The sequence below is a fragment of the Suncus etruscus genome, chromosome 17, assembly GCF_024139225.1.
Source record: "Suncus etruscus isolate mSunEtr1 chromosome 17, mSunEtr1.pri.cur, whole genome shotgun sequence".
Classification (NCBI taxonomy): Eukaryota; Metazoa; Chordata; class Mammalia; order Eulipotyphla; family Soricidae; genus Suncus; species Suncus etruscus.
The window spans coordinates 2,262,829-2,276,195 of NC_064864.1; the positions used below are offsets into that span (position 1 = coordinate 2,262,829).

General features: G+C 35.6%; 1 protein-coding gene across 1 annotated transcript in view; it reads left to right on the plus strand.

The window, feature by feature from the left end:
* The window catches only part of CTNNA3 (catenin alpha 3), a 1,601,008-nt gene that overhangs the window by 150,026 nt on the left and 1,437,615 nt on the right, over positions 1–13,367 (plus strand). The window contains exon 5 of the mRNA XM_049790484.1: positions 114–233. Within this exon, the coding sequence (XP_049646441.1) occupies positions 114–233 (120 nt within the window). The remainder of the gene's footprint in view (positions 1–113; positions 234–13,367) is intronic.

A 13,367-nucleotide genomic window follows, 5' to 3' on the forward strand; every position in this document is an offset into this window, starting at 1 on the left:
CATTGTATTTTAAGTAGGGGAAACTGAGGCTTAGTATTTCTCTGTAGCAGCGAGTTAGGAATTTGAGAAAAATATGTTACTATCTTAAAGATTATCTTTGTTTACAATTTCAGTTTCAAAAGACATTTGAATCTCTTAAAAATGTCTCCAACAAATCTGACCTCCAGAAAACATACCAGAAACTTGGAAAAGAATTGGAAAATCTGGATTATTTAGCCTTCAAACGTCAACAGGTAAGAGAATTCTCTTTGGCGGAGGAGAGAAATACTTGAGGCTTCCCCTGCATGTCAAAGGTAAGATGGGTTAAGATTTACCTAATATTTAGGTAAGAAGTAAATTGTGCTATGATTCTTATTGTGTTCACATACATTTCTGTAGGATTCATTGTGGCCCTTGCTTATAGATAGGAACTTTAGGGTTTTAGATATGTGGAAAACTCCTGTTGGGTTGTGAAGATCAATAACTCTTTCACTAATGGTGCCTCAGTGGCATCGAGGGAACCTGCATGATAATGTCATAGTCAGAAGGATTTTATACTTCACAGGAGATATTTGAGGAGAAAAATCACATTAAGGTCAAGAAAAATATGTGAGTTTACTTAGAAAGCTAGTGAACAGTCATAAGATTATTAAATATGCACTTATTTTTAGGTTCTAAACCCTGAAAATTAGTAAAGATTATCTAAATATATGATTAAAAATAATATAATTTGCAAGTGAAAGTCTTCTTTGTATATAGACTTCAAGAAATTCAAACACAGTAAGTTTTAATTTTTTTAAGCTAATGTTAAGTTTTAATTTTTAGTGTATATATGTGTATATTATATGTGTGTATATATGTATATATATATATGTTTTTGGGTCACACCTGGTTGTATTTAGGATTTGCTTCTGCCTCTGCACTCAGAATTTACTTCTGGCAGGCTCAGTAGACCATATTGGATGCTGGAGATTGAACCTAGGTCAGCTTTGTGCAAGGCAAACGTCCTTCCTGCTGTGCTATTACTCTGAACCCTTATCTGAATAAAGATGTTGTGGAAAAAAATGGCCATCTAGAAACCAGGAAGTGGACCACTACCAAATGTTTGATATTGGACTTCTCAGCACCAGTACTTTCTCAGCACTGTGGAAAATAAACTCCTATTGTTTATAAGGCATAATATATGTGATACTCTCTCTTATTAGAAGATCTAGAATGACTCCTTTTCTTTAACAGGAAGCTTGGGGTCACTGCTTTACCCTCTTCCCTCTTCTCTCTTCTTGCGTGATAATTTCCAGTGTTCTAGACACACATTTAACAATACTATAAGAAGGCTAATAAGCTATTAAAGAAATGGAAATTTTCAAACATAGTTTAAGAAGCTATAATTGTTTTATATATATCTTTAAAATTTATCTATGTTTTATCTATTTTCTTTTATCTATTCAAGATAAAAGTTGAAATTTAACTCAAACTTGTGGAATACTAATAGCCAAAATGAGAATTTGTGATTTTATGTTCATTTCATTGACTAATGTAATCTTCAATTGTGAATAATATGGCACTGGTAACTTCTGAAACGAATATCCAGGGGACATTATAGAAGATGGATCAAACCTTTTATAATAATAAACTTCCTGTAGCCGATTTTGGGAAGAACTGAATGGGAGGTAGTATTTCCAGACTTCAGTGATTGATCAGTAATTAATAACCAGCAGAAAAGAGGATAAGAATATGCACAAGAACACAGACACCAGTATTTTTAAGTGGGACTACTTACTATTCTGTCTTCTTTATTTATTTAAACATTAAAATACTTTTTCTTATGAAAAAAAAAGAGAGATACATGTTGAAGACAGAACACAGTTTCTCCAGAGTAGAAAAAAACTAAAAAATAGACTTTCATTATGCTACTTTTAGAATTAGTGTTTTTATCTCGTTAATGATAATTAAATTCTCTATATTTCAGAGATAATTGTCATAGAACTTGTTACTCCCCCAAGTCGATGTTCTAATTTCTTCATAGCCACTAGGTGTCAGGATCTTCAAACTTTTACTTTGATCGAATATTTAGTCTCATCAAAAGAACCCGTTAAATCAGGTACATAAAATTCAGGAATGTACTAGATGATGGAATAAAGTGTATGGAGAAATGACAAAGTGACTGCCTTGCATGGCTAGGCACTGAGTCTATTACTTAACTCTTTCCATTTACTGTGGCAAAGGGTATGACTTGCTTGTTGTTGCCTAAATCACAAACTGGTTCTTTGGGATGGGGGCTTTCAAAGTAGGACTTCCAATAATTATTCCCCATGAAATCAATCAATGTAAAAGTTCTGTCTTGAGAAAAAAATCGTGTTCTAAGCTTTGCTTTATCATTGACATTACACCAGCATTTAATCTTACCATTATTCTTTTTTTCAAGGAGTTACATATATACTATAATATATAAATATTTTATATATCAAATATATTTACATATATTTTGATTTTTGGGTCACACCTGGTGATGCTCATGGGTTCCCCTGGCTCTGTGCCCAGAAATCACTCCTGACAGGCTCAGGGGACCATATAGGATGCTGGGAATTGAATCCAGGTCCATCCCAGATTGGCCACATGCAAAGTAAATGCCCTACTGCTGTGCTATCTCTCTGGCTCCAAATTTGTTTTATAGAATGTTCTTGAGCATATGAAATATCTCAATATAAACTTTATCAAAAAAAGACACTATCCATTTAAATTTTACTTATTTATCGTGCTAATGGTCTAGGTATTAGCACATAAGACAGAACATTTATAGCTGCATAGAGCTACTACAGTAAGTTCCCAGATGATAGTGCTTAAAATTCATAGCATGAAGCACAGCTCTGGCCTATGCAATTTTCAGTACAGTTTTGTTTCCAAGAGCAATATTTTATCACTGAGGGCTATTTGAATTGCAGGCAGTAGTCACTGTCTTCTTTTTCTTTCTCATTAGCACATTTTCAGTGATTAAATTCTTACATTAGCTAATTGTGAAACAGGAAAACTATGAATGTTTCAAGGACAGAAGTCCAGGAGAAGGGCTTTTGGAACAGTGAGGTAAATTGTGCGTGTGAACATGAAAAAGAAACATGTGTATATACATTATAATTTATTTTGTTTTATCTCCTAGATAGCTTTTCATTTCTTTCCTTTATTTTGAACAAATGCTTCTACTTTAGGTTTTTTTTTTTTTAGCTATTTTTTAGAACTGGAAATGTAAGAATATCTTCCTTTTCCTACTGCACAAGATTAATGTTGAATGTAGTTTTGCTAAGAAAAGGTGAGAGGAGGCTGTGATAGATGAGGTGATGAGTTGTCTAGGTTGAGTCAGCCTAAAGGAAATAGATAACAATGCAGGACTAACCCAAATTTTTAGTTTTCACTTTCATCTTTTTTTTTTCTTTTTGATTATTTTAGGCCACACCGGTGATGCTTAGGGGTTACTCTTGCACTGCACTTGGAAATCGCTTCTGGCTCAGGGGACCATCTGGAGGATGAAACCTTGTTCATCCTGGGTCAGTCATGTGCAGGGCAAATACCCTAACGCTGCACCATAGCTCTGGCCCCTAGTTTTCACTTTCTCCTGAAATTGGAATCTACCTGCTAGGACTATTTGCTTCTTCTCCTCTTATTGATATTGTATATTAGCATGATATTTAGAATATCATTCTCCAGGATATTCCAACAGGGCTACAGCACAAATATAGGGAGACAGCCAGTAGGATGGAGACACAGAAAAGAAACAAAGTCAGAAAGGAAACACACTTGAAAAAGGTTGAGAAACATGGCTATATAGGAAAGGGGTAAAAATAACAGGTTTCATCTGTTGTGTAGATCCCAGATTTTTGCACTAATTTGGGACATTGTAAATAAAGAGGTTTTATCAGGGTCTTATGTTTGTGATAAAATTAAAATGTGGGATATTGGACTGTAGCAATCTGAATGGAATGATGATATTATACCCAATGTTCTGACTAAGCTTTAAATTAATAAGTTATTTCCACCGGCATACCGATACTTTGTGGTTCCAGGTTGGTGATATTACTCAGCACTGTATTACTTGCTCCTTAGCAATGATGTTCAGGAAAGGAAAAAGCTTTTCAACTTCACTGAGCTCAGTGAACGAGTCCCTTTAGGTCACTCCAATATCCGAAGGGTCCATAAAACCTGGTAGAAATAGAACCGAATTAAATGTCATTCCTTATAAATGAGTTAAAACACAAATAAATTAGATGAAATTTATTTAGTGTCAATGATTTCTGTTAAATTAGTACTTTTTCATTGACAACAAAGTTACTGGTGGATTATTTACACCACATAGAAGATAATTTTAGGCTTACTCTGCCATCAAGGAATCTAAGGATGCGAGATAGCAATCTCTCTATGAAAATAATACTTAATAAAATAAAATGGAATAGGATTTGCCTTATATTAGAGCATGTAGAGATGAGGATGTTGATGAATCTCAATGATATTCTTCAATCATGTAAAGATTAATAGTAAGTACAATATTATGGATTATATCGGGATGTGAAATGATATAACACTGACAGCTGCTTAGTAATAGAATATTTATTATTACATATGTATATATATTGTCTTGGGGTCACACCTAGCACTTCTAAAGGCTTACTTTTGGCTCTGTGCTCAGGAATTATTCTTGGCAGCATGCTGGGGACCATACAGGGTACTGGAGATTGAAGCTGGGTTAGCTGTGTGCAATGCAAATGCCTACTCTCTGTACTATTGCGCCCATTTACAAAAATAAAAATGAAAGTTGTATGTATATTTTACATACATACTTTTTAAAAAAAAAGATACAGTATATATGCATATGGGGCTACTTAGATGTTATCTAAAGAAAAATGTAGTTGGAGATTAGACTGAGTAATCACTGAGGGTAAGGTTCTAAGTAAAATAGTTTTTTTTTTTTGGGGGGGGGCACACCTGGTGGCACTCTGGGGTTATTCTCCTGGCTCTGAGCTCAGAAGTAGCTCTGGCAGGCTCAAGGGACCAATATGGGATGTCTAGAATAGAACCCAGGCCTGTCCCTGGTTGGCCACATGCAAGGCAAACGCCCTACCTCTGTGTTATTGCTTCAGCCCCTCTAGAAAAAATGTTATGGAAGTAATAGATTCACTTCAGTGGCTTTTGTTATATGAAATATGTTAATATTTCAGTTGGGAAAATATCTTTCCTTTTATTGATTTGGAATTAAACCAATTGCCTTGAAAGAGTTCAGATTGAATTATTCCTCTTAACTGTAACCAAGCCAAGCCTGATGCATTAAAATATTCATATCTTGTTAGATGACATTCTGTTTCTTATTGGTTCGATCAAGTAAAATGATTTATGCAATGTATATAACATTTCTGAAGATTCTAAAGCACTCAGACTATTTTAAACTTTGACTTTCATTTTTTGGGCCACACCTGGTGACGATCAGGGGTTACTCCTGGCTCAACATTCAGAAATCGCTCCTGGCAGGCTCCGGGGAACCACAGGGATGCGGGGAATTGAACGTGGGTAGATCCCAGGTCGACTGAATGCAAGACATGCAGCTTTAGTATAGCTTTCTTATTGCTCTGGACCCTAATTTAAACTTTTATGTACAGATTTAAAAGATCTTGCATTATTAGTGTGCTACATTAAAGTTCAAGACAACCAAAACAGGTTTTATTTTATTCCTTAGTATTATTTTGCTTCTCTTTGGACCACACCCTACTATGCTTTGGGCTTATTCTTGTCACTGGGCTCAGAGATCAACCCTGCAGGAGATTGAACCTGGTTGGGCTGCCACAGGCAAGGGAAGCACCTTGCCTACTCTACTATCTCTCTGTCCTCTCAAAATTTCATTTTTATTTAATTGCACACATATATCAAAGGAAAAATTAGATGAAATATATTTCTTAGGTTGATTTGATACAGAAGAGAAAGTTGAATGTATTGTCCAGGTCATTTTGAGTAGAAGAATTAGAATTTCTATTTTCTAAGTTTTAACTCATATACAAATTTTACTACTTTATAAATTGTAAATATTTACAAGGTGATTTATTTTTATTTATTTATTGGTTTTTGGGTCACACCCAGTGGTGCTCAAGGGTTTCTCCTGGCTCTGTGCTCAGAAATCATTCCCGGCAGGGTCAGGGGACCATATGTGATACTAAAAATCAAACTCAGGTCTGTCTTGGGTTGACCATATGCAAGGCAAATGTCCTACCACTGTGCTATCTCTCCAGCCCCAGGTGATTTATTTTTCTATAGTTGTAGTCGAAAGTGAAAAACTTTTTGATTTTTTTTGTTTTGTTTTTGGGCCAAACTTGGCAGTATTAGGCCTTACTCCTGGAGCTGAGTTCAGGGATCACTCCTGGGGGGTTTGGGAGACCATAAGTGGTTCTGGAAGTCAAACTGAGATCAGCCACATAGGCAAGGCAAATGCCCTACCTGCTGTACTATTATTCTAGCCTCCACTTTGATTTTTTTTTTATGCAGGAACTTCACCTTTTTATTTAACATAATCAAAATGACTGTGTCCTATATTTTTATTCTTTTCTCTTTTTTTGGGGGGGGGGCTATACTTAGTGCTACTCAGGCTTATTTCTTGCTCTGTGCTCAGAATCTGCTGTTCATGCTTGGGAGACTATATATACTAGAAGCAAGGCAAGTTCTTTAACCACTGCACTATTTCCCTGACCCGTATAAAGACAAATTTTAATGTTTACAGTTAATCTTAGTCAAAAGGCAGAGAAAAAATTCAACTTTTGATTTCTAAGTTTGCTATTCGACTTCTATCTGTCATCTCTGGAGTTCAGTTTATTGGTGGACTCTAAGTAGAAAGTTGTTGAATCTAAGCACATGCTAGGTGATTTTCATGCACCAGAAAATATTTATTGACATTTTGCAAGGTTATTATACTATAATTTGCCTTGTGGGATACTTTATCATAGGGAACTTTTTAAAATTGAAATAGTTAATTTTGTTTTGAAGTTCCCAGGTAGGAATTTTAGAGGAGGTATAAACTTTAGTGTTTATATCAAGGTAACATGTTATTTGTGAATATGCCACATTGCATACCTAAATCTATTAGACTGTTAATAGAAGTTGGTATTTATGAGAAGTTTAAGAAAAATAGTAAAATTTAACTCTAAAATATTACCATTTCTAGTCTATTTTTTGGCTTCAAAATTATCTGTGAATGTGGAGGATAATTTTTCTTTGCTAACGTTATGACCTCTGGTTGCTTAAGATATGACTGAAAAGGTAATCAAAGAACTCGAAATTAACGCACTTTCAGAATTGTTTTAACCCAACTGTTTTATTTAGAGATGAGAATATGGCGGCTCAAGGAGATTAGATATCTTGTGAAAATCTTCACACTTTCCTAATGGAAGACTTGGAATGAGGTAATAGGAAGTGATATTTCCTTGTGTGTGTGTGTGTGTGTGTGTGTCTTTTAGTGTAAATCAGCCAATTGTACATCACTCATTTGTTATCTCTGGTTTGTAATATGAACCCAAGAGAGGGCATACAGATATAAAGTGCCTTGCTCTTCTTTTGAAAATCAGTGTGAAAATCAGTGGAAACTGAAGTGGTTATAGAAATCCTTTCTAACATCAATACAAAGTCAGAATAATCAGATTTTCTTGAGGGGCCTGTGAGATTGTGAGAGTACATAAAATGGAAGAGCTTCTCAGTTGTAGCTGTTGACTTGCTCTCAATTGGTATAATTGATTTACACCAATCAATTATAACTGACTGGTATAAACAGTCAACATTGGTGTAACTATTTTCTTCAGAAAAGTTCAGACTTCTGTGAATTATTAAGACTTCAGGATCATACTTCTGTTGTAGCATGACTCTTCCATTCAAAGGGAGTAGGAAATGGAAGTGTCCTGCCTAGTCTCTGGAAATTATGAGAGTAACCTTCTTTGATTTATCCCAAAAAGGGTGTGGGTTAAGTCATCTTAAAAATGTAAGTTTCTGGTACCAGAACCAAACAGCCGTATGAACATAAAGTGGAAATAAAAAGTGATCAGACTTAAACACTAAACCCAAAGTCAACAACAACAAAATCAATACCCTATCTACAACAAGCTATACACAGAGGGAAACAGTTATGCTAGCACTCCGGAGGGCAAAGGTGGGAGATATGGGACACATGCTGGGAAAAGGGGTGGAGAGAGGACAACCCTGGTGATGGGAGTGGCCCTGATTCATTGTCACTATGTATCTTAAATATTACTGTGAAAAATTTGTTATTCGCTTTTGGTCACAATAAAAATTAGTTAAAAAATGCAAGTTTCCAGCTGCTTTCCATTTCTACTTTCCTACACAAGAAGAAAGGAGTGGGTTTCTTTTGATTGTTCAAGATGCAGAACAAAGGGCTGAAATGGGAGGAAGCACACTTAAGTTTTCAATGAAGTTTTTATTTCATTTTTTAAACTTATAGTTCTCATACTCCAGTGAGAGTTTCTGGCCTTTCAGTTTGGGTCTGGGAATTAGGACCTGAATAGGATTTTTCTATCAGGATGAGGGAGACCAGCAAGGCTAGTATAGCCTTCCTTGACTATCTAGAAAACATTGCTTGGGGTTATGGAATTTTTTAGGGGATTTATCTTCACATATAACTTCAGGAACACAAGGATGATTTTATATATGCTTTTACAAGTATATACTTATTAATTAGGTGTCCATAAATGGTATTCAATAATACATTTTCAAAATGAAAAAGATAACTCAATGATAATATAATGTTTTATAAAAGGAAGGAATTATAGCATATACTCAACTATATCAGTTCATGGATACAGAAATGTTGCAGAAAAAGACATACTTTTTTTGGTATATTAGTTTGTTTTTGGGCCATATCTAGCAATGCTCAGGGATTACTTCTGGCAGGTGACAATATGGGATATTGGGGATTAAACCTGGGCTGATCTTGTGCAATATAAGCATACTGCCCATTGTATTATTGCTCTGCCCCCCCCCCAACCACACACTTTTGTTCTTTTTTATGGCATAGGAATTTTGATTTCTTGGGCAATTTCTGCCTCTTGCATTTTAAAACTCCTGGTTCTAAAATTTTAATATGTAGAGAAATCATACAGAAAATTTTCCAAATTAGAATTTTGATTCAGTAGTTTGGAGTGAGATTAGTCAATTCAACAAGCTCCTTAGTGATGCTGATACTGTTGGCCCATTGGACAGACTTTGAGTATTGAGGCAAGTTAAATAGTAAATTATAGCAGGACATTACCCATTGCTATTTTAATAGCTAATTGAATTTTTTTTGATATAGCTGATTGAATTTTCTATAGCACAGTAAGAACTTAGAAAAAGTTGAATTTGAATAATGAATAGTAGGGTTTGTGTCTATATGTAGAATAGATTATATTGCCATCCTTATTCTAATTACATATGCATTTTGTTCTCCTTTATCATAAAGTTTTGGCTTAGTTTATCACGTGAAAGGACAAGTGTGCTTTTATAGATGACCTATTTCAGAAATAGTTGAAGTTATTCATTATATATTTGCTTGCTATACATAAAATAATATACTGAATATAGAAGGTGTGTCTAGGTGTAGGTTATTGAAGAGACTATGAATGTAGTTTGTTTGGGGGGGTCATTCCCAGCAGTATTCAAGCTTATCTCTGACTCTGTACTAACAGATCACTTCTGGTGGGCTCAGAGGATGTTATGGGGTACAAGGGATCAAACATGAGGCGAGCATGTACAAAGCAAGTGCCATCTCCAGTCCCCAGTAATGAAGTTTCATAGCTCTGCATTCTCCATTGTGACTTGGCTAACTAGATCATGAGACCTGTTCATATTGCTTATCAATGTTTGTTCCAGAAAAGCAACTTTATTCACACTAAAAATAAAACTGATAAAACTGATATAACCTTGAATATACTCATTTTAAAATTTACTATATAGATATATAGGTTGTGTGTGGCTACCTGTGTGTCTAATAAGTTATCACAACAAATATTTCTATGTCCTTTTCTGGAAAAAATACTATTACTGCTTCAGCTCTTAGTATTAATATTAGAGGTTGGAGTATGTCTAGAGCAGTATAGAAATTCAAAGAAAATGTTCAGGTTACTTAGATGAACTAGCAGTTCTATTTTATAAAAAGTTTTTATTTTTGGAGGGGCGTCCACATCTGGTGATACTCAGGGGTTACTCCTGGCTCTGCACTCAGATATTGCTCCTGACTCAGGGAATCATATGGGATGCTGGGGATCAAACCCGTCTGTTCTGGGTCAGCTGCATGCAAGACAAACGTCCTAATACTGGGTCACTACTCCAGCCCCTAATTTTATAAAAAAAGTTTTAAATGTGAATGCCTGGTGGACTTGTGAAGCCCTGATGCATTGAGAATCAAAGTTAGAATTCGTGCTTGCAAAGTATGCGCATCTGACCCCTGCACCATCTCCTGGCCCTCACACAGTCTTTTGTAGGTGATAAACAGCACGTTAGGGGCTCATTGCCTGAGAGATAATTGAATACGCAATAAAATATTCAGTTCGTTTCTTTATTTAAGCTTATTTTTAGTGTAACTTGTAAGATTTTCGCAAATGCAACAATGGCAGCCTGTATTGCCCGTGGCTTTCTCCTTTTTAACTATCTTTTTATGCATCTGATGTTTTCTTTGTTGTAGTGTGCTCCATTATTATATGCATTTAGTGTTTAAGTGCTTCTTATATTATTATAGCATCTGGTCACATCATAGTTGAATATTTATCATTTACTCCATTATAAAACCTTTGTTCCGAAAGAGCTGTATGAGCCTATTAGATACATACACAATTAAGTAGGTAATGATCTGTGGCTGATTCCATCCAGCATAAACAGCTGACCTGTGGCTGATTTTTCAGGTGTGGTGCTTATTATTGTTACTGGGAAATACTTAGGTGATGGCTAAAATGGTTTTGTTTTGAGTATTTTGTGCTGTGAATTTAATGAAAATTATGGCTTATTTTTATCATAACTTAATGAAGTAATAATATATTTGCTCGTTCTGTTTTAGATATTGATATTTGTCTGTATTGTGCTATGCTCTCTATCTAACCAGGGGCCTCAAACTTAATTTACCTGGGGGCCGCAGGAAGCAAAGTCGGGGTGATCCTTGAGTGCAAAGTCAGTAGTAAGCCTTGAACATTGGGGGGTGTGACCCCCAAACAACTAAAACAAAACAAAACCAAAAAAGATTCCTCTAGGGCAGGGCCACAAAATGTTGCACGGAGGGCCGCAAGTTTGAGACCCCTAAAACATTGGGATCTGTGGAAGACTGTCTTGATACTTTCATTGGTATAAAAAGTTGCATCAGAGCCCTTTGGATGGGCTTGGATGGTGATGGGATGAATGGAGGGACCTTTTTCTGCTGTCCCAGGCTACGTGGCTCCAAACCCCTCCAGTCGGTGGGTTAGTAGGTTCAGGTAGAGGCGAGGGAATCACACACAAACAGGTCCCAAGAAATATCAGCTTTATTTGCCCTGGCCAACATGTGTTGCCTATAATCTTAAACCTATTTAAGCATGGTCTTGTCAGCTTGCCCTGCGTCTAGCCTTTTCCAGCCATCTCTCCTCCTGCTACTTCTCCATCCAAGCAAATCCCCCTTTGCCCTTCCGGTCAAAGCCTTTTATTATCTACCAAAGACCCCGCCCAGAAATGGGAGATCTAGAAGCAGGTAAGATTATGCAGGAGGAATGGAGGGCTAGGTTACACAAAATATCTACCCATGTGTCAGTATTGATCACTGTATGTCATATTATTTTTTAGTTCTGCGACTTTTTAAAATTTTTAAAATTTTTATTTTTTAATTTTTATTTTGACCAAAGTGGGTTACACATCTTTCACAGTAATATTTTAGGTACATAGCGCCACTGAATCAGGAGTATGTCATCTTTTTATACTGTTCTATTTGTCAAATAAAGGAATCTGAATTTTGATCCCTTCCCCAACTTTCCTGTTGAGTTATTTGGAATGAGATACTTTAAGCAATTTAGATAATAACTATTTGTGAATTTAGAGACATTAAATATGGTAAATTATTCTGATAAATTTCCAAGTTTGGGGACTTCTTTATTCGCTTAAAGTTTGTTTTCACAGAGTAAATAATCACCTCTGTTGTCTGACTAGTAAGCCCTTGGATGTCATGTAAATAAAGATAACTTTTGGCAAAGTTATCAGTGTGAATTTGCTGAGAAAAATTAAAGAGTTTTCATTTGTCGGATGCTCACCAACAAAAATGGAAGTCCATACATATAGAAAGTAGTAGGCTCGTTTAAGGCCATACTCACTAATAACTAAGAGATCTATTTACTTCAGTTAAGAATCAGAAACATTGGGCAGGAGAGAGAGGGCGTGGAGGTAAGGCGTTTGCCTTTCATGCAGAAGGTCAGTGGTTCAAATCCCTGCATACCATATGGTCCCCTGAGCCTGCCAGGAGCGATTTCTGAGCATAGAGCCAGGAGGAACCCCTGAGCGCTGCCGGGTGTGACCCAAAAACCAAAAAAAAACCAAAAAAACAAAAAAAACAACAACAAAAAAACATAAACATTAAGTCTAAAGACTATTATGGACTAATAAATAAGTGTACTTGAATTTTAATTTATATTTACAAAAAATGACCTTAGAGGAATCTGTTTGAAATATATCAGGAAATGTTATTTTATTTATTTATTTATTTATTTATTTATTTATTTATTTATTTATTTATTTATTTATTTATTTATTTATTTTGGGGTCATACCCGGTGGTGCTCAGGGGTTACTCCTGGCCGTCTGCTCAGAAATAGCTCCTGGCAGGCACGGGGGACCATATGGGATGTCGGGATTTGAACCAATCACCTTAGGTCCTGGGTCGGCTGCTTGCAAGGCAAACACCGCTGTGCTATCTCTTCGGCCCCAACTTAGAGCATTTTTGTTAAAAACTAGTAAATTGCAAAGATCTACTACTACTACTGAATAGTTATAATAATAAATAAAAATTTGACCAGAGGAGGCCTGGGTTTGACCCTTGGTACCACTTGGTCCCTTGCTGAGCACCACTGAATGTGGCTTCCAAAATCAAACTAAACTAAGCCAAACCAACCAAAAAACACCACCTACTTAAGAATGTTTATAGAATGTTGAAGGTAAAATATCTCCAAATTTTCCCAAGAGTCCTCTAAAAATAACAATATATATCAAAGGAATTATGTTAATTAAATTCCATAACTGGTAAAATTAGGATAAGAATGCTTTAAAATGAACATTTATTTCATTTCATCATTTTTAAAACAATTTATAAACATGTCTTTATAATACATTATCAAGCTCTTAAAATCATAGCTTATTTCATATGTAGTCATATGA